A 21,504-nucleotide genomic window follows, 5' to 3' on the forward strand; every position below is an offset into this window, starting at 1 on the left:
CAACATCTGACACCCCCCCCACACACACACACACACCTCCTCCCCCTTTGCATTCACCGGATCCTTCCCAGGCCCCCAAGGAATGGGATGGAAGGGGGGGGAGTGTCCCCCCCCCAGTTCCCACCCCTTTGTGCCTCTAGGAAGGCGGGGGGGGTCTCCCTCTGTCTCCACCTGGGAGAAGGCGGCCGTAGGGGGGGGGGGGCTCCCCGCAGGACTCGGGACGGAGCCGCGGGTCTGCACGGAGCGCTCGCACGACCGGGCATCGGATCTTCCGCCTTCAGGAAGGGCTCGTCAGCCAACCGCTTCCCGCCCCTCCCTCCCCCGTGGGCGCGATCCGCAGGCGCTCCTCGCCTGCAAGGCCGCTGGGGAGCGCCCGGGTGCGGCGGCTCGGGCCGGACCGCGGGGCTGAAGTCCGGGGACCCCCAGCGCCCCCCGAACGGGCGCTGGTGAGTGCAAAGTGCGTTGGGGCGCTGGAAGTGGGCGGAGGAGGCGGAGAAAGTCGGGAGCCCGGCCGGGGAAGGGAGGCAGCAAAGGGCGGGGGGCAGCCCTTGGGGGGGCGGCCCCGGCGGCTGGCCCATGTGGGGCCCCTCCAGGAGACCCCCAGCTCGTCGCTGCCCCCCTCCCCTCTGCGGCGCCGGGAAGCCCCCGCAGCCGCGTCCTGGCACAGAAGGAAAGGCTGCAAGGCCCGGGCCGCGGGAAGCCGGACGCACCGAACCCGGGCTCCGGCGCGCGCCCTCCGCGGGGTGTTGCGCGGGTCGCCTGGGGAGGGGAGGGGAGGGGACCCTGCACGCTCCCCGGAGCTCCCGCGGGAACGGGGAGGGCGGAAATCCCCCGCATGCATGGCTCCGTTTGTTGTTGTTCAGACGCTCAGGCGTGGCCGACTCTTGGTGACCCCATGCACCGTAGCACGCCAGGCCTTCCTGGCCTGCGCTCTCTCCCGGAGCGTGCTCAAGTCCATGTTCATTGCATGGGTGATGCTATCCAGCCATCTCACCCTCTGCCGTCCCCTTCTCCTTTTGCCTTCAGTCTTTCCCAGCATCAGGGTCTTTTCCAGGGAGTTTTCTCTTCGCATTAGGTGGCCAAAATATTGGAGCTTCAGCTTCAGGATCTGTCCTTCCAAGGAGCAGTCAGGGTTGATTTCCTTCAGGATGGACTGATTGGACCTCCTTGCAGTCCAGGGGACTCGTAAGAGTCTTCTCCAGCACCACAGTTCGAAAGCATCAATTCTTCGGCGCTCAGCCTTCCTTACAGTCCAGCTCTCACAGCCATACATCACTACTGGGAAAACCATAGCTTTGATTTGATGGACCTTTGTCGGCAAGGTGATGTCTCAGCTTCTTACTATGCTGTCTAGGTTTGCCATAGCTTTCCTCCCAAGGAGCAAGCGTCTTGTAATTTCATGGCTACAGTCACCGTCTGCGGTGATCTTGGAGCCCAAGAAAGTAAAATCTGTCACTGCTTCCATTTCTTCCCCTTCTATATGCCAGGAAGTGATGGGGCCAGATGCCATGATCTTCGTTTTTTTAATGTTGAGTTTCAAACCAGCTTTTGCACTCTCCTCTTTCTCAACTCAACAAGAGGCTCTTGAGATCCTCTTCGCTTTCTGCCATTAGGGTGGTATCATCTACATATCAGAGGTTGTTGATAATTCTCCCAGCAATCTTAATTCCAACCTGTGATTCATCCAACCCGGCATTTCTCATGATGTACTCTGCATATAAGTCAAATAAGCAGGGCGACAATATGCAGCCTTGTCGTACTCCTTTCCCAATTTGGAACCACTCAGTTGTTCCATGTCTGGTTCTTACTGTTGCTTCTTGGCCCTCGTACAGGTTTCTCAGGAGACAGGTAAGGTGGTCTGGTACTCCCATCACTTTAAGAATTTGCCACAGTTTGTTGTGATCCACACAATCAAAGGCTTTAGCTTAGTCAATGAAGCAGAAATAGACGTTTTTCTGGAATTCTCTTGCTTTCTCCATGATCCAGCGAATGTTGGCGATTTGATCTCTAGTTCCTCTGCCTCTTTGAAACCCAGCTTGTACTTCTGGTAGTTCTCAGTTCGCATACTGCTGAAGCCTAGCTTGTAGGATTTTGAGCATCACCTTGCTGGCATGTGAAATGAGCGCAATTGTGCGGTAGTTTGAACACTCTTTGGCGTTGCCCTTCTTTGGAATTGTAATGTAAACTGACCTTTTCCAGTCTTGTGGCCACTGTTGAGTGTTCCAAATTTGTTGGCATATTGAATGCAGCACTTAAACAGCGTCATCTTTTAGGATTTTAAATAGCCCAGCTGGAATACTGTCATCTCCACTAGCTTTGTTGTTAGTAATGCTTCCTAAGGCCCACTTGACTTCACTCTCGAGGATGTCCGGCTCAAGTTCAGTGACCACACTAGCATGGCTATCAGGGACATTCAGATCTTTCCTGTATAGTTCTTCTGTGTATTCTTGCCACCTCTTCTGAATCTCATCTGCTTCTGTTAGGTCCCTGCCTTCTTTGTCCTTTATCATGCCCGTCTTTGCACAAAACGTTCCCTTGAGATCTCCGATTTTCTTGAAGAGATCTCTAGTCCTTCCCATTCTACTGTTTTCCTCGATTTCTTTGCATTGTTCATTTAAGAAGGCCTTCTTGTCTCTCCTTGCTATTCCCTGGAACTCTGTATTCAGTTGGATATATCTTCCCCTTTCTCCCTTGCTTTTTGCTTCCTTTCTTTCTTCAGCTACTTGTAAAGCCTCATCAGATAGCCACTTGGCTTTCTTGCATTTCTTTTTCTTTGGGATGGATTTCGTTGCTGCCTCCTGAACAATGTTACGGACCTCCGTCCATAGTTCCTCAGGCACTCTGTCTATCAGGTCTAATCCCTGAAATCTATTCCTCACCTCCACTGTATATTCATGAGGGATATGATTTAGGTCATACCTGAATGGTTTAGTGGTTTTCCCTATGTTCTTCAATTTAAGCTGAAATTTTGCAACAAGAAGCTCATGATCTGAGCCACAGTCAGCTCCAGGTCTTGTTTTGACTGACTGTATAGAGCTTCTCCATCTTTGGCTGCAAAGGACATAATCAATCTGGTTTCGATATTGACCATCTGGTGATGTCCATGTGTAGAGTCGTCTCTTGTACTGTTGGAAAAGAGTGTTTGCTATGATCAGTGTGTTCTCTTGGTAAAACTCTATTAGCTTTTGTCCTGCTTCATTTTGTACACCAAGGCCATGCCTGCCTGTTACCCTGGTGATTTCTTGACTTCCTACTTTAGCATTCTAATCCCCTATGATGAAGAGGACATCTTTTGTTGGTGTTAGTTCTAGAAGGTGTTGTAGGTCTTCATAGAACCCATCAACCTCAGCTTCTTCGGCATCAGTGGTTGGGGCATAGACTTGAATTACTGTGATGTTGAATGGTTTGCCTTGGATTCGTGCTGAGATCATTCTATCGTTTTTGATATTGTACCCCAGTACTGCTTTTCCCACCCTTTTGTTGACTATGAGTGCTACTCCATTTCTTCTAAGGGATTCTTGCCCACAGTAGTAGACATGATGGTCACCTGAATTAAATTCGCCCATGCCTGTCCATTTTAGTTCGCTGATTCCCAAGATGTCGATGTTCAGTCTTGCCATCTCATGTTTGACCACCTCCAGCTTACCTTGATTCATTGATCTGACATTCCAGGTTCCTAAACAATATTGTTCTTTACAGCATCGGATTTTCTTTTCACCACCAGACACATCCACAGCTGAGTGTCCTTTCGGCTTTGGCCCAGCCGCTTCACTCTTTCTGGCGCTACTTGGAAATACCCTCTGCTCTTCCCCAGTAGTATATTGGACACCTTCCGACCTGAGGGGCTCATCTTCCGGTGTCATCTCTTTTAGCCTTGTGATACGTTCCATGGGGTTTTCTTGGCAAGAATACTGGAGTGGGTTGCCATTTCCTTCTCCAGTGGACCACATTTTGTCAGAACTCTCTGCCATGACCTGTCCGTCTTGGGTGGCCCTGCACTGCATAGCTTATGGCTTCACTGAGTTACGCAAGCCCCTTCGCCACAACAAGGCAGTGATCCATGAAGGGGTGTACAACAATAGAACAGGTTAAAATAATAAAATTCTGCATTAAAAATGTCATATTTCTAAGAATACCCTAACCCACCCCATTTGTGTCTCTGGCGAGGTAGGCAGGGGTCTTTCTCTGCCTGGCGCTTTCTCCCCACCCCCCTACGCCCGTAGGTGCAATCCGCAGCCCCTCCTCTCCTGCAGAGGAGCTGGTACATGCCCAGCGTGGGGCAGCTCGGGCTGGACTTTGGCGGTGAAGTCCAGGGACCCACAGCTGCCCCCCCCCCGGGGGGGGAGGCAAATGGGAGCTGGTGAGTGCAAAGGGCATTGGGGTCCCCTGGATGATGGGAATGGGAGGAAAGTCCCCAGGGGGAGGGAAGTGTGTGGGGGGGGAGGCAGCAAAGGGCAGGGGGCAAGTTTTGCAGGGATGGGGAGGGAGGACCCCCCTCCCAGGTGACTGGCTCATTTGGGCTCCCCCCAGAAGACCTCCATCTTCCCCCCCCCCCCTCTGAAGCCAGGAAGTCTCAACAGCCCCTTCCTGGGAGACAAGAAAAGACTGCAGGACCCGGTCCCTGGGAATCAGGGGGCACTGAAACCGGTTTCAAACTAGCCCACTTTTGCAGGATTGAAAAAGGAGAAGAGATCTGCTGGTGGGCATTCGGGGGAATGTGGGAAGCAGAGTGGCTGGCTGACGGGGAGCAGGGAGGGTTGGTGAAGGGCTAGAGATGCTGAATCCATTGGTCCGGTTGAGAACGGTGGAGGCCAGTGGTCATTCTGAGTGGTGGCGCGGAGGGCACCAAGCTTGTCAAACTGGTTCACATTTGTAGGACTGGAAAAGCAGAAGGGATCTGCTAGTGGGCTTTCGAAGGGGGTGTGAAGCTGAGCCGTCGGTGGGGGAGGGGGCTGGAGGGGAGCCATGAGGGTTGGTGCAATGCTAGAGATGTTCCATCTGCCGATCTGGTTGTGCACAGTGAAGGTGGGTGGCCAGTCCAACAGGTAGGGCAGGGGGCTGGTCAGCAAAGGCGGAGCCATGGGGTCTCGAGAGGGGGAGCCAAGGGGATCAGTGATCAGTCTTTGAATCCCCAACAGTCAGCAACCCATTACACAGAGAAAACTGAGGCACAAAACATGCCAAAGGCGAGGGATCACACAGCCACACCAAAGTGTTCCTTTGTACCCCCAGTTCCAAGAAAAACTCCCATTCCACAGAGAATAGTGAGATTTAAAGATGGTAAGCGGGAGGGGAGAATCCACATGGCCATAATGACAATAAGGGTTAAAATGATACATGATATTCTCGGAGCCGCAGAGAAAAGCAGCCTTTGGAACACAGGGACACATTCTGAAGGGTCCAAAGATCCACGCCTTCTTGCATCCAGCACAAAGGATCCACCAGAGCAGGCCTACTCAGAAGCAGCGTGGCACAAAATTCCCAGTGATGCATATCTCATAAGAAGTACAGCCTGGATCGCTCAGGAGAAAGTGTGGGCATTCATTTGCACGTCAGACAGGCACCCCATTCATTCACACACACACCCAAACCATATACACAAAAAGGGAATTGGAGCCAAGGGGTCATCATTGTGCTGGAGAAACAAAGGCAGAGGAGCTAAAAGTTGGCCATCCATGCAGCATAGGCGTTTCTTAGAACATGGTGCAATGCAGAGACAAAAGGAGAGGAGCTTTGGGGGGAATAAAAGTTGGCCATCCATGCAGCAGAGGAGGTCTCTAAGGCATAATGGAAGTGAGAAACAATGGCATGGCCACCGGGAAAACCATGAAATTTGCTCCCTGAGCCACACGCGACGAGGGCGAAGGCACATTTTCTGCAAGTTCAGACTCCTCCCAAAGTGAAGTGTAGTCTGCAGGGATTCAAATGAGGCTCAGCAAGGGAAGTCATGGGCCTGGTTCTCAGTTTGACCTGGAACTGCCCCTGGGGGTGCTGGGAAGAAGCTGGGGGGGAAATGTTGTATCGTCCATTTTGGGAATTAGTCTCAGAAGTCTTTTCTGTCTTGGTTGAACACAAAGCTTCTTTGACCAGTGGTCCACAGAGAGAAATTTGGCGAGTTTTAGATTAACAACTCAAGCAGGGGGCCATTTTAGACCTTGTTCTAAATAATACTAGAAAATTGAAGGCAACCTTGGTAGTATTACAAAGTAGTTGGAGGAGATGGAACCCCTCTTTCCACGTTGCACCTTAGGACTGGCCTGAATTGGCAGATGATGTGACTTTATAATCTAGTCAGTTCCCCTCCCCTTCATCCCCCGCCCCCCCCGCCACCTCTGTAGATCTCAAACAGTTGCACATGTTTTATGATCTTTTGTTTGGCCTAATCAAGGCATTATTATAGCAATATGGATTGTTGAATTTTCAAAAAGATGAGGTCCCCCCTCCTCCAACCACTGCCAGTTGATTTTAAAATATATGCAAGCTCCCAAAACACCAGAAAGGGATTTTTAAAAATAGACAAGGACCCCACCCAATACACTGATTTTTTTTAAAAAAAAAAATATGCAAGGACCCACAGCACCAGAAACTGATTTTTTAAAATATATAAGGACGCCCCCACCCAATAACTTGATTTTTGAAAGTATGCAAGGCTTTGCAGCAGCAGAAATTGATTTTAAAATACATGCAAGGGCTTCCTACCCCAAAAGCTGGTTTTTAAATATATGAAAAGGTCCCCAACCCATCAATTGATTTTTTAAAAAATATGCAAGGACCCCACCTCACTCCATGAATTGAAAGCCCACAACACAAGCACCAGAAATGCACGCACACAGTTGCTTCTCATACATATAGACACACACCGCATCTCTCTCTCTCTCTCTCTCTCTCTCCCCCTCTGTCTCTCTTTCTCACACACACACACACACACACACACTGTGCTGTGCGGTGAGGAAGGGAGCTCCCTGCGAGGAAGGGAGCCCCCTGAACTGGGAGAAATGGGCTGCTTGTTCTCTTTATCCTTGGCCAGATGACTGGGCTTCTGCACTGCATGATGGGAGCAGGCTGCCCCCCTCACCGCATGGCACAGAAACCTGGATGCCCCCCCGCCCCCGATACGAAGAGGGAGAAAGGAGAAAAGTGAATTTCCAGGCCTGTTACTAGTGCTGCCCTGGGGTGTTTTCTGGAACTGCAAGAGATCAAGAAGGGAGGTAGAGAGCAACAAAGGCAGGGCTCTGTCCTCTTTGTCCCCACCAGCGAGCCGTCTCTGGTTGTGAACCAGATGAAGGTTTGGGTCTGAGCATCTTAGGAGGAGGAAGGAACCTCTGACTCCCACCCCCTGTCTCTAGTGTCCCCCTGAGTCATGGTGCCCACCTGCCTTTCTTAGCCAGAATGCTCCTTTTCCTTGAGGAATGTAATATAAACACACTGAGTAGCTTGTAGCCTTTATAATATGTGATCTTCTTACATCAGATTCAGGCTGTCCTTCTGTCAGGAAAGAAATTGGAAGAAAAGCAGGTCCTGTTGGCAGCGGAGATGGAGAAGAGAGTGAAGATGGAAGAACGAGACTTGGCTGGCCCTGAGGAAGGAAAAGCCCCCCAAATCATGCAGGAAAGGAGCAGTGCAGAGGCGTGGGAAAGAGGAGCACAGGAGAACCTGGCTGGGAGCAGCACCGGCTCAGACGCAGAGCGCCGGCGCTTCAGGGGGTTCCGCTACCGGGAGGCCGAGGGGCCCCGAGAGGCCTGCAGCCGACTCCACCACCTTTGCCGCCAGTGGCTGAAGCCAGAAAGACACACAAAAGCTCAGGTGCTGGACCTGGTGGTCCTGGAGCAGTTCCTGGCCATCCTGCCCCCGGAGATGGAGAGCTGGGTCAGGGAGTGTGGAGTGGAGACCAGTTCCCAGGCGGTGGCCCTGGCGGAAGGGTTCCTCCTGAGCCAGGCGGAGGAGAAGGAGCAGGTGAGAGCATTTCATTCTCATAGCTCCTAAGGAGTGTGGTTTTAAAAATCCCCACCAGTGTTCTCCCAAACTCCCCCTGCCCACACCTGCCTGTAACCATCCCAGAGGTTCTGAACGTCTGTAGCAGGCCTTCCTTAGGGGATCACAGGCACCTTGGGAGATTATGATCTTCCAGGAAAGCAGCAGATCCTTCTTCAACCGGGGGCAAAGTCATCCCAGCAGAACAGGATTTGCGGCTTGAAGCACTTCTGTGCTCACAGCAGCTGAGTGTCAGGGAACGTCTGGGAGCTTCTTTCTCTCCTCCCAGTTGGTTTTAGGAGGGAGTTTTGGATTCATTTTTCTTGACCTGTTCTGATGCCCAGGATACATTTTTGGCCCAAATCCTTATGTGTTCACCTGCAAAAGGGCTGGGTGCAGGGCATAGTAAACAGAATAACTTTAGAAGGAGAATGTATCTGCAATCTATCTGAATGCAGATAGATTGGGGAACTCTGCCCAAGGCCTTTGCCTGTCCCAGTTCTTTCCTGATCCCTTTTCCCCCCTTCACTGCCTCGGCTCCTCGTTCCTTTTCCAGGTGGAGGGGATTTCAGCCGAAGCAGCCACAGACATCTCTGAGGCAGAGAAGGCTTCTTCAGACACCACACAGAGGCTGCTGTTCAAGTGGATCTTGCCGGAAGGCAACGGAGGTCCCAGCTTCCCGGGTGAGGATTAATGGGGGATATTTCCACCGGGGGGTGGGGAGGCTCTTCTCTCTAACATTTTCAAAAAAGGGGTTGGGTTTCAGTATGCTGAGACTTCATAGGAATAAAAACCAGCGCTTTGAATTAAACACCATGTAGAAAAAACATTGATTCCATTCAAGGAACTAAGAGGCAAACTGCTTATGAAGTATGAAAAACCTTTTGAAGCATGGAATACGCTTCTGAAGTATGAAATACCTTCTTTGTCTTCCTCACAGGAAATGAAACGACCTGCAGGGAGAGTAAACTGACACTGGGGGATCCTTCCAGGTCTCCTTCGCTTTGTGGTGGAGTGGAAGCAGCTTCTCCGCAGCCAGAACAGGTAGGGGAGGCCAGGGTGCCTCTGTCCCCTGCACAGCTCCCTGGCCCTGGACAAATTTGCCCCTTTTCCTTTGCTCCTATCCAAGATGGCTGCCAGGAAGGCTTTGAATGTCACTCAGGAAGCTCTAGATCCTGAAAATGAACCTCCAACCACCTCACCTTTATTGCCTTCGTGGTTTGCTACATTACAAGAACAGTGGAAAAGCCCTGCAGGATCAGACCCAGGGTCCATCTAGTCCAGAATTCTGTTCGCACAGTGGCCAACCAGCTGCCCAAAGGAAATCCACAAGCAGGACACGAGTGCAACAGCACCCTCCTGCCCATGTTCCCCAGCAACTGGTGTACATGGGCTCACTGTCTCTGGTACTGGAGGTGTAATACATAGCCATCAGGACTAGTAGCCATTGATAGCCTTCTCCTCCGGGAATTCGTCCAACCCCCTTTTAAAGCCATCCAAATGGGTGGCCATCACTACATCTTGTGGTAGCGAGTTCCATAGTTTAACTATGTGCTGTGTGAATAAGTCCTTCCTTTTATCTGTCCTGAATCTCCCACCAGTCAGTTTCATGGGATGACCCTGGGTTCTAGTATTTTGAGGGATGGAGAAAGATGTCTCCCTATCCACATTCTCCACACCATGCATAATTTTGTACACCTCTGTCATGTCTCCACTTACCCTCCTTTTTTCCATGCTAAACAATCCCAGCTATTGTAACCTTCCCTCATAGGGGGGATGCTCCAGCCTCTTGATCACTTTAGTTGCCCTTTTCTGCACTTTTTCCAGGTCTACAATATCTTTTTTTAGGTGTGGTGACCAGGACTTATGCAGTATTACAAGTGTGGTCACACCATAGATATCTACGGGGGCAGTAAGATATCTGCAGTTTTATTTTCAATTATTGTTCTAATTATGCCTAACATAGAGTTTGCCTTTTCTACAGCAGCCGCACACTGGGCTGACATCTTCACTGAGCTGTCCAGCACAACCCCAAGATCTCTTTCCTGGTTGGTACCGCTAGCTCAGATCCCATCAGGCTATACTTGAAGTTGGGATTTTTTGCCCCAATGTGCATCACTTTACAGTATGAGTAAGGGGAAAACAATTTCTTCTTCTCTCAGGGTCCAGTGACCTTTGAGGAGGTGGCTGTCCATTTCATGGAGGAGAAGGAACGGGCTCCTCTGGATCCAGGCCAGAGGACTCTGCACAGGGACGTCACGGAGGAGAATTCTGGGACCCTGGCTTCTCTGGGTAAGGAATGGGGCCCTCTGGGTAGGGGTTCCTCTTTGCCTTGTTGACAGATCCTGGAAGGGGGGATTGAGGCTCTTCTTTGTCTGAATCAGAGCATTGGGAGGATGTCATGGAGGACAACAAAGGCATTTATTATTATTTTGAACCTATTTAGGGCTGTTTCAGAGAGCAAAGGCTTCTCACACTCTGAATATTTGTTATTGTGGGAAGTGTCAGAGGTAATTTTGCTATTTCTGCCCCCTTTAAAAGGCCTTCCAGTTCCCAGATCCGACCTCCTCTTCTGGCAAGAAAAAAAAGAGGAAGAAAAATTTCTTGGCACCTCCGAGGAAGGAGAGGTATCAGCAGGTATGTGCTTCGGTCTGGTGAGACCCTTCATCAGGTCTGTCAGGCTCTGCATTCTCCTGGCAGATCTGTCTTTCATCTAAATGTCATCTCCTTGACACCTGAGTCATCACTCAGAGAAGGAGCCGAGGGGACTCTGTCACGTCAGAAGCAGCTCACTTGTGGTGTGTATGTGGGGGAAACAACTCTAGAGTTTTGTTGTTGTTTATTCGGTCAGTCGCTTCCGACTCTTCGTGACTTCATGGACCAGCCCACTCCAGAGCTTCCTGTCGGCTGTCGCCAACCCCAGCATCCCCAAGCTCGAGTCCGTCACCTCCAGAATATCATCCATCCACCTTGCCCTTGGTCGGCCCCTCTTCCTTTTGCCTTCCACTTTCCCTAGCATCAGCATCTTCTCCAGGGTATCCTGTCTTCTCATTATGTGGCCAAAGTACTTCAGTTTTGCCTTAATATCATTCCCTCAAGTGAGCAGTCTGGCTTTCTTTCCTGGAGGATGGACTGGTTGGATCTTCTTGCAGTCCAAGGCACTCTCAGAATTTTCCTCCAGCACCACAGTTCAAAAGCATCTATCTTCCTTCGCTCAGCCTTCCTTATGGTCCAGCTCTCGCAGCCATAGCTTACTACAGGGAATACCATTGCTTGAACTATGTGGATCTTTGTTGTCAGTGTGATGTCTCTGCTCTTCACTATTTTATCAAGATTTGTCATTGCTGTCCTCCCAAGAAGTAAATGTCTTCTGATTTCCTGGCTGCAGTCAGCGTCTCCAGTAATCTTTGCGCCTAGAAAGACAAAGTCTGTTACTGCCTCCACGTTTTCTCCCTCTATTTGCCAGTTATCAATAAAGCTGGTTGCCATAATCTTGGTTTTTTTGAGGTTTAATTGCAACCCACCTTTTGCACTTTCTTCTTTCACCTTCGTCATGAGCTTCCTCAGCTCCTCCTAGCTTTCAGCCATCAAAGTGGTATCATCTGCATATCTGAGATTGTTAATGTTTCTTCCAGCGATTTTAACTCCAGCCTTGGCTTCATCAAGCCCAGCACGTCGCATGATGTGTTCTGCGTACAGGTTGAATAGGTAGGGTGAGAGTATACAACCCTGCCGTGCTCCTTTCCCAATCTTAAACCAGTCCGTTGTTCCGTGGTCTGTTCTTACCGTTGCTACTTGGTCATTATACAGATTCCTCAGGAGGCAGATAAGATGACTTGGTATCCCCATACCACCAAGAACTTGCCACAGTTTGTTATGATCCACACAGTCCAAGGCTTTAGAATAGTCAATAAAACAGTAATAGATTTTTTTTGAAACTCCCTGGCTTTCTCCATTATCCAGCGGATATTGGCAATTTGGTCTCTAGTTCCTCTGCCTTTTCGAAACCCAGCTTGTACATCTGGCAGTTCTCGTTCCATGAATGGCTGGAGTCTACCTTGCAAGATCTTGAGCATTACCTTACTGGCATGTGAAATAAGTGCCGCTGTTCGATAGTTTGAACATTCTTTGGTGCTTCCCTTTTTTGGTATGGGGATATAAGTTGATTTTTCCCAATCTGTTGGCCATTCTTGTGTTTTCCAAATTTGCTGGCATATGGCATGCATCACCTTGACAGCATCATCTTGCAAGATTTTAAACAGTTCAGCTGGGATACCGTCAGCTCCTGCTGCCTTGTTATTAGCAATGCTTCTTAAGGCCCATTCAACCTCACTCTTCAGGATGTCTGGCTCTAGCTCACTGACCACACCGTCAAATCTATCCCTGATATTATTATCCTTCCTGTACAGATCTTCCGTATATTCTTGCCACCTTTTCTTGAACTCTTCTGCTTCTGTTAGGTCCTTGCCATCTTTGTTTTTGATCATACCCATTTTTGCCTGGAATTTACCTCCGATGTTTCTAATTTTCTGGAAGAGGTCTCTTGTCCTTCCTATTATATTATCTTCTTCCACTTCCACGCATTGCTTGTTTAAAAATAATCCCTTATCTCTTCTGGCTAACCTCTGGAATTTTGCATTTAATCTCCTCCTCTCACCGTTGCCTTTTGCTTTCCTTCTTTCTTGGGCTGCTTCCAGTGTCTCAGCAGACAGCCATCTTGCCTTCTTGGTTTTCTTTTTCTTTGGGACGTTTTTTGTTGCCGCTTCCTGAACAATGTTGCAAACTTCTGTCCATGGTTCTTCCGGGACCCTATCTACTAAATCTAGTCCCTTAAATCTATTCTTCACCTGCACTGCATATTCATGAGGAATATTCGTGAGCTCATATCTACCTGATCTGTGGGTCTTCCCTATTCTCTTGAGTCTGATTCTAAATTGTGCAATAAGAAGTTGGTGATCTGAACTACAATCAGCTCCAGGTCTTGTTTTTACCGACTGCATAGATGTCCTCCACCTTTGGCTGCGAAGGATGTAGTCAATCTGATTTTGGTGTCGACTGTCTGGTGAAGTCCATGTATAAAGTCTTCTCTTAGGTTGTTGGATGAGAGTGTTTGTTATGCACAGTGAGTTGTCTTGGCAAAATTGTATCAGCCTATGTCCTGCTTCCTTTTGTTCTCCCAGACTATGCTTGCCTGTAATTCCACGTGTCGTTTGACTACCCACCTTAGCATTCGAGTCTCCTGTAATGAAAATTACATCTTTTTTTGGTGTACTATCCAGGCGGTGCTGCAGATCCTCATAGAATTGATCTACTTCTGCTTCTTCAGCATCTGTGTTTGGGGTGCATATTTGGATCACTGTGATGTTAAATGGCTTACCCTGAATTCGAATTGAGATCATTCTGTCAGTTTTTGGATTGTATCCAAGCACTGCTTTAGCCACTTCATTATTAATTATGATGGTTACTCCATTTCTTCTGTGGTCCTCTTGTCCACAGTAGTAGATCTGGTGGTCATTTGATGTGAAGTGGCCCATTCCAGTCCATTTCAGTTCACTGACACCCAAAATGTCTATATTTAATCTTGACATCTCCCCAATAACCACATCCAATTGGCCCTGGCTCGTAGATCTTACATTCCAGGTTCCTATGGTGTGTTGATCATTAGAACGTCGGATTCGTTGTTCACCACCAGCACCATTGGCTGCTAGCCGTCCTTTCGGCTTGGAGCTAGCTGCGTCATCACATCTGGGGCTAGTTGAACTTATCCTCTGTTCCTCCCCAGTAGCATTTTGACCATCTTCCGGCCTGGGAGTCCCATCTTCTGATGGTATACCGACATATCTCTGGTTGTACTGATCCATTTAGTTTTCATGGCAAGAATACTGGGGTGGGTTGCCGATTCCTTCCCCAGGGATCGTATTTAGTCTGACCTCTCTGCCATGACCTTCCCATCTTGGGTGTCGCTTCACGGTTTAACTCATGATGTCATTGAGGTGCTCAAGCTCCAGCACCACGACAAGGTAACGATCTCCTTTGCTGGAGATCTCTAGAGTACTAGGGCTTAAAGACAATGCCAATCGATTTCCCAGTATTATCTACTCAGACTGGGAGTGATCATCTGAGGTGGAGACCTTTCCAACTCTGCTCTTTCAATGCCTCCATGCAGAGATGCCAGGGCCCGAACCTGTGACCTTGGGCATGCAAAACATTGCATCTCCTTAAACAGGTGCCCTTCTCCACAGTCCACCAGTTTGGTGGGTTCCCAGGTGTTGGGAACTTTGGCAGCCCTGGCCAGACTGTCCAAACTGGTCCTATTTATTTATTTTTAACGTTGTCAAACAACAAAAGCTTAAAGCAAGAAGGAGCAAGAAGGATACAAATAGTAACACCCTAAAGAGCTACATAATTTAGCACCTTCATTGCAAAGATGGGTCTTCACTTCCTGTCTAAAAGCCGAGAGAGGAGGGCCGATCGTCGTCCTTGAGGTAGCACCTTCCAAGTTCGGGAGCAAGACAGGGGAAAGTCTTTTCTCGCCTGCTCGTCCACCGCACCTCTGCGGGTGAGGGTGCCCTCAAGATCGTGATAACCAGACAGGTCCCTAACGGAACAGGCAGCGCTCTTCGGGGAAGTTGCGAGCGGGTCTTGTGGCAAAGGCACATCAGAACCTCTCTGATCCATCGAGTCCATCAGACGCAGCAGCAAGAAATGTCCTTTAACGCAAACATTTAATAAGGCAGATTGTCCTAGTTACAGTACTGGTGGCCTCTAAACAGAATATTAGACACTGGGGGAATAGCTCATCCGTTAGGAAAATTCTCTCCACCTTCGCTGACAGCATGGGCAGGTAAATAATGCTCCCACAGTTTGTGTCTGCCGAAAGTACGAGGAGAAACAAGGCCCACAGCTGCTCAGTCCCTCTCTGGTGTGTCTCCCTGGTGCCTTTGCTTGAGGAAACACCAAGTCCTCCATCTTGGGTAGTTCGGTTGTTGAAGCCTTGCACGTAGAGGGGCAATGTAAGAAGAGGGGAAGGTCTCTTCTCTCCGCAGTAAGTTCAGTGGCTCCTGACAAGACTACAGAGGAGCGGAGGTCGGCATTTCCCACGTAAGAAGCTGTTCTTCCCCCGTCTTGCCTTTCTCTCTCCTTCGCTTGAGGTCTCTGATTGTCTCCCAGTGTCTTCTCCAATTCCTCCCTCACTGTCTCCTTCCTGCCCTATTTATCCAGTGGCTGCCGGCTTTCCCTGATATCCTCCTCCTCACCCCCTCCCTCTTCCAGTTACTCCCGTGAATAGGAGCCTTGAGTGGCTGTCGGCTGGTGCTGTTATCCATTTGCTCACAGCTGCCCCACCACAGCCGGTCTCAGTGGGCCCAGTGGTTGGGAGGGGTGCCCTGGTGACACAGTGAGGGGTGTGACGGTCACTGTGAAAGAGATGTTGAGCCCCAAAGCTCCCTGACAGTGGTTAATAGTCTCCTCAGTGGAGGCTCAGCAGAACGGGTGTATTCAGAAGCCTCCTAACATCTATGTGGTGCATACTTTGAGGGGAAAATGCCTCACATTCACACCAGCTAGGATGCCACTATTCTGACTAGCCACATTTGTTCACGGTTTCCCAGAGGGGGTTTTTTCCCCAAAAAACTCTTTCCTGTGTAATGTGCAGATCATGCCAGTATGTCCTCAACGGACTCCCATAAATATGGTAATAACATGAAAACTCTCTGTCCCACTTTGGTTGTCAGTTCTATTGATTATCAGAGGTTATTTAATATATTTAATATATCTGGAAGGATACTTCCGCCTGCTACTCTGATAATCAAAATAGCAATTCGTTGGGTTTGTTCTCTTTTTCTTCTTTCAGAGGATAGGCGGGAGAGCAATAAAAATGACGTCCAGCAGAAAATAAAAACTGAAGATGAAGAGAAGTGGGGAAACACATCCAGTTCTTTTGAAGGGGCTGATTTCCACAAATGTCCAATACCAGGAGAACATTTTGAAGGAAACGGAAAGAATATTGACAATGAGGAGAAACCATGGAAATCCCCTGAGGGTGGAAAGAAGTTTACTGAGGAGATAAACCTTATTGAATGTCAAAGAACTCGCACAAGGGGGAAAACTTTTCAGTGCTTAGAGGGTGAAAATCAATTCAGTTGCAGCTCAGAACTTAACTTAATTCAAAGAATTTGCATAGGGGAGGAGCCCTATAAATGCTTGGAGTGTGGGAAGAGTTTCAGTCAAAGTTCAATCCTTAAAACCCATCAAAGAATCCACACAGGGGAGAAGCCCTATAAATGTCTAGAGTGTGGGAAGAGATTCCGTTATCAGAAAAGCCTTAAAATCCATCAAAGAATTCACACAGGTGAGATGCCGTATAAATGTCTGGAGTGCGAGAAGAGATTCCGTTATCGCATAAGCTTTCAATCACATCAAACCATCCACATGGGGGAGAAGCCTCATAAATGTTCAGAATGTGGAAAGAGTTTCAGTCGGAGCTCAATCCTTAAAAACCATCAAAGAATCCATACAGGGGAGAAGCCCTATAAATGCTTGGACTGCGGGAAGAGTTTCAGTCAGAGCTCAATCCTTAAAACCCATCAAAGAATCCACACAGGGGAGAAGCCCTATAAATGCTCAGAGTGCGGAAAATGTTTCAGTGATAGCAGAGCCCTTAAAAACCATCAGAGGATTCACACAGGGGAGGGACCTTATAAATGCTTTGAGTGTGGAAAGATTTTACTTTCCAGTGCAAACCTTAAGCGGCATGAAAGAACTCACACAGGTGAGAAGCCCTATAAATGCTTAGATTGTGGGAAGAGTTTCAGTCAGAGCTCAATCCTTAAAACCCATCAAAGATTCCATACAGGAGAGAAGCCCTATAAATGCTTAGACTGTGGAAGGAGTTTCATTTGGCACTCAACATTGACAGATCATCAAAGAATCCACACGGGGGACAAGCCGTATAAATGTTCAGAGTGTGGCAAGAGCTTCAGTGGTAACAGTAACCTTAAAACCCATCAGAGAATCCACACAGGGGAGAAGCCCTATAAATGCTCAGAGTGCGGAAAGAGCTTCAGTGGTAACAGTAACCTTAAAACCCATCAGAGAATCCACACAGGGGAGAAGCCCTATAAATGCTCAGAGTGCGGAAAGAGCTTCAGTGGTTACAGTAACCTTAAAGCCCATCAGAGAATCCACACAGGGGAGAAGCCCTATAAATGCTCAGAGTGCGGAAAGAGCTTCAGTGGTTACAGTAATCTTAAAGCCCATCAGAGAATCCACACAGGGGAGAAGCCCTATAAATGCTCAGAGTGCGGAAAGAGCTTCCATGGATGCAGGTGTCTGAAATCACCTCAAAGAACGCACCTAGACATCGCTAAATCCTAGTGATTTCTGGAATGTGGGAAGATCGTCAGATGGAATGGAGCCCTTCAACTGAAATGATTCAAGCCCAGGAGGAAACATACTTAGCTAAAAAAAAAAAATGTTCCGTTTAAAATATTTGTTAAGGGCTTTCTGTGTTCCCTCTAGCTCCAATGTTCTGGTAAATTAGAGCTGTTAAGGGCCCCGCCTTTAACAGATGTGTTATTTAGGCACTTTGCTTATGGTATGGTATCCTGTGCTGTGGTTAGTTCCAGCGTCACCACTACCTTGGATCTTCGTGGCTGTCAGTGATGGACCCAAGTCCCAGGTTGGTCTGTTCACTGGAGGAGGCACATGGAGTCTGTGCAACTGAAGCTTTTGTGCAACTGAAGCGGCCGTTCCATGTTACCACTGCATTACCATCCACATAGAACCATGGAGAAATAACTCAAGCAACATGGCTGCTGGTTGGAGAAACACGGGCAGTGAAAATGTACTGCAGGAGCTTTGAACACTGCACTCGAAAAACTATAGTTCTGTGCGGTGGATTCTAAAAAATGCAGCCTTAGAAATGAAGGAATACAGTTTGTGAATCAAAAGCTAATATGTACACTTAATCCCATTGTGATGAATATTTGACCTAGACGCCTTTGGACTTTTATTTAAGCATCTCAAAAGAATGTTGCGCTGAACGGCATAATATGCTAACTTACAAATATACGTTCTGAATTCGTATGTTTATGTCTGCCTCCCATATGCTACAACATTCATAAAAGAGCTTATGAAATATTAAAATCTCTTCTCATGCAAAGTTTGAATCTGGTTGGGTTCTAGTAAAGGCACTCTCACTGACATGCTGTAACTTTTCACTGACCTCTGAGTCTGCTATTGTTAACCCCAAATAACATGGGATAAACATGGCTGAACCCTTTTCCCATCTAAAATCAGGAAAAATAACATATGCTTCAGGTAAGGAGTTTGAAGGAAGGAGGACTGGGTAGGTGTAATATATTCTGCTTAGGATGTAAATGAGTGAAGGTGACACAAAGTATTTTGAGGTGCAGTCCTATGTGAGGAGACATCTGCCTCCGAAGTCGGAGATGACCAATGCAGGGCGGGTGGGGTCTGGAGGGGATCTTCTCCGTGCTCCAGCTGCCCTGCACTCATGGCTAGACATCCGATTTTGACTGTCTAGCTGTGGGACGTGGGAGCCAGGACAGGGGAGGCTGGATGATGTATAGGAACTCCCCACCCCAAGAATGCCCCCTTTTGCCCCACTCCGCTGCTCTCCCGAGTACAGAGCCCAACGACTATCTGCGCTGCCTACAAGGCAGCAGGGAAGGGGGTGGTGAGGTGGTTTTCCAGGAAATGACCTCAGAGCACAGGCTCCAAGGTCAGTTCCTGGAAACCAAACAATCCTATGGCCGGCTAGCCACTGTCTAGTGGCCATAGGAACGCACCCTTAAAAAGTGAATAGAACTGAACAACACTTCAGATTTCAGCTAGCAAAGAAAATAGAAGCTGCCAAGGAGAATGCAGATGGGACCCGAAATGAAGTATTCTTGTTTAAGGAATACGGAATAAATATATCCCCAAATCATTGCTGGGAATAAAAAAATAATTGTTAGAACGCTGAGCTTGGATCCCATTCCTCGTTAAACATGTAAGCGGCTCACAAAAAATAAAAGAACTCAGAAGTGTCCTATGAGTAAGACATTATGCTCATCTTTAAGAAAGGCATGCTCCTCAAATAGTTGTTTAAAGGTTTTTTGAAAGGTGATTTGCTTTTTACAACAACGTCATATTTTTGTATGTGGTCTATGCTCTTATATCAAATGTTATTATGTAACGATTGCGTGAGATTATTTATTAAATTTCTTAATCGCCCATCTGGCCGGTCACCCAGCCACTCTGGGCGATGTACAATGGTACAATTTAAAACAGTAAAATTATACATTAAAACATTATTTCAAAATACCCTAATCCACCCCAAATGTCTGCCTGAATAACCAAGTTTTCAGTGCGTGGTGGAAACTCATTAAAGAAGGGGCATGGCAGAGTTCCACAGAGTGCGGGCCACCTCTCCCTCCTCCTCACCAGCCTAGCTGTCCTGGCTGATGGGACAGAGAAGGCCATCTTGTTAAGCGGCCTTTCTGGTGTTGCTGGAGGCGCTCCTTGAGATAGGCTGGGCCGGAGCCACATAGGGTTTTAAAGGTCAAAACCAGCACCTTGAATTTGGCCCGGAAAACAACTGGTAACCAGTGCAACTCTTTCAGCACCGGACTGATGTGATCACCCCGGCAGCTGCCTTTACTTATTCTGAAGTAAAATATAAAAGACACACCTCATCTCAGAGTCCTATACGAAAAAGTAGATCCATTTTAATGTTTTAAACCACTGTTTATGGGCGGTATGTTTTTAATTTTCTGGTTTATTCCTGTGTCTCCAAATTTTTTGATGCTGCCAAGTGTTTTTTTACGGTATTGCATTAAAAAAAAAAATGTTGCAGACATGAGAAGCAGGAGTGAAGATGGAAGGAGCGCTGTGGACTAACGACAAGGAAGTGCTTGAAAAAGAAAAAATTATTGTGCCCTACACGTTTCGGAGATGTCTCCTTCAGGAGCTATAAATCAAATAATTACATTAAGAATTATATCTTATGGATAACACCCTATTCCATATTACAAAGGTTCGAAGTACTTTAAAATTCCACAACCTAAAATGACTTTATACGTCAAATCCCACTTAGACGTGGCATAAAATACTCCCACCTTTTAACTTCTTACTCAAAAAATAAAAACGACCTTCTTACAGCCGCATAGCTTTCAACAAATGAATACTCCTAATACCAACTCCTACCCTCCATGCAAACAGGGGCATAAACTGACCTGTTTAAAGCCATTCAGTCTCTTAGGGAGCTATCCTACGGCCACTAGACAGCAGCTAGACGGCCATAGGATATGCTGTTTTCCAGGAACCAACCTCCCCACACTTCAGCACGGAGTGGCCGGAAAGGGGCGTGACTGGGGGCGTTCCGGGGCAGGGAGAGCATAGCTGCCTGTATGACACATCCACTGTGTCATACAGCAGCCTCCCTCCCTGCTCCGTGATCCCACAGCTAGACCGCCGATTGCCGATGTCTAGCCGAAAAAAACGGCAGGAGAAGCACAGAGGGAACGATCCCCTCCGTGCTTCTGCCCTGCTTTGGATAGGCGGTTGCCTCCCGAGTCTGGAGGTGGCCGCCTATCTAGATCGGATTGCGCCCTTAACTCTGAAATGAACAGTGATGCCTTTCTCTGAAATACTTGCACATGCTATTCCGAAAGCATATTGCTCTCACATCAGGCAAATAATGGTGACAAACGATGACGTTCTCAACCTTTATTGACAAATTGAAATTAAATCACCGGGCCCAAATGGTATGCAACATAGAGTTCTTAAAGAACTCAAATATGAAATTGCTGATCTTCTAACCAAAATATGTAACGTGTCCCTAAGATCAGCCTCTGTACCAGAGGACTGGATGATGACTAATGTAACACCAATTTTTAAAAGGGATCCAGGGGGGACCTGGGAAATTACAGGCTGGTTAGCTTAAAGTTTGTTCCAGGTAAATTGGCTAAAAGCATAATTAAAGGTAAAATTAGTAAGCATATAGGAGGACAAGCCCTGCTGAAAAAGAATCAACATGGCTTCTGCAAAGATAAGTCCTGTCTCACTAAGCTCTCTCATATATCCCAGATGGTTTAAAGCTGAACACCACCCCAATGTGTTTTCTGCCTTTACACCATGTACTGCTCCTGTTGCAACTTACAGATGACGTTTCGCACATGATATTGATGGTTAGTGTTGCATGTACTTGCAATTTTATAATCGTGTTGCATTATTATATTGTTTAGTGCGTCTTTTGTCTGATGCCATATCCTTTGTTGCCCTTATTTAAACCCAGAGAAATCTAAATCCTCATTAAGTCCTGTGAGCCACATACCTTTTAGGGAGATGATCCAGAATAGTTCTCGTTTGCTTAACAATTTATAATTTCCATTCACCTTTTCAATAGCCCTCAAAATGATCATAGAATCATAGAATAGTAGGGTTGGAAGGGGCCTATAAGACCATTGAGTCCAACCCCCTGCTCAATGCAGGAATCCAAGTCAAAGCATCCCTGACAAGTGGCTGTCC

At 47.8% G+C, this 21,504-nt stretch overlaps 1 protein-coding gene across 2 annotated transcripts; it reads left to right on the forward strand.

The window, feature by feature from the left end:
• Nucleotides 1-217: 217 nt before the first annotated feature.
• On the forward strand, nt 218-20,104 carry LOC146356509 (uncharacterized). 2 transcript variants are annotated; one of them, XM_084841132.1, is made up of 7 exons: nt 218-457; nt 7,471-7,953; nt 8,528-8,654; nt 8,912-9,015; nt 10,134-10,263; nt 10,513-10,608; nt 15,824-20,104. In XM_084841132.1, the coding sequence occupies exons 2-7, from the start codon at nt 7,534-7,536 to the stop codon at nt 17,344-17,346; spliced, it is 2,400 nt and encodes a 799-aa protein (XP_084697258.1). In that variant the 5' UTR covers nt 218-457; nt 7,471-7,533; the 3' UTR covers nt 17,347-20,104. The 2 variants fall into 2 exon arrangements, with proteins under 2 accessions (XP_084697258.1, XP_084697257.1); XM_084841131.1 differs by having other exon boundaries at nt 219-446.
• Nucleotides 20,105-21,504: the final 1,400 nt, after the last annotated feature.

This window comes from Heloderma suspectum, chromosome 2 (genome assembly GCF_057233095.1).
Source record: "Heloderma suspectum isolate Gila_16-S chromosome 2, 16-S_ref, whole genome shotgun sequence".
NCBI lineage: Eukaryota > Metazoa > Chordata > Lepidosauria > Squamata > Helodermatidae > Heloderma > Heloderma suspectum.

Bases quoted from the DNA above. Each gene is read 5' to 3' on its own strand.
- LOC146356509 (XM_084841132.1), top strand. From the start codon at position 7,534: ATGGAGAAGAGAGTGAAGATGGAAGAACGAGACTTGGCTGGCCCTGAG. The intron at 7,954-8,527 runs GTGAGAGCATTT...TTCCTTTTCCAG, and splicing joins AGGCGGAGGAGAAGGAGCAG to GTGGAGGGGATTTCAGCCGA. The intron at 9,016-10,133 runs GTAGGGGAGGCC...TTCTTCTCTCAG, and splicing joins CTTCTCCGCAGCCAGAACAG to GGTCCAGTGACCTTTGAGGA.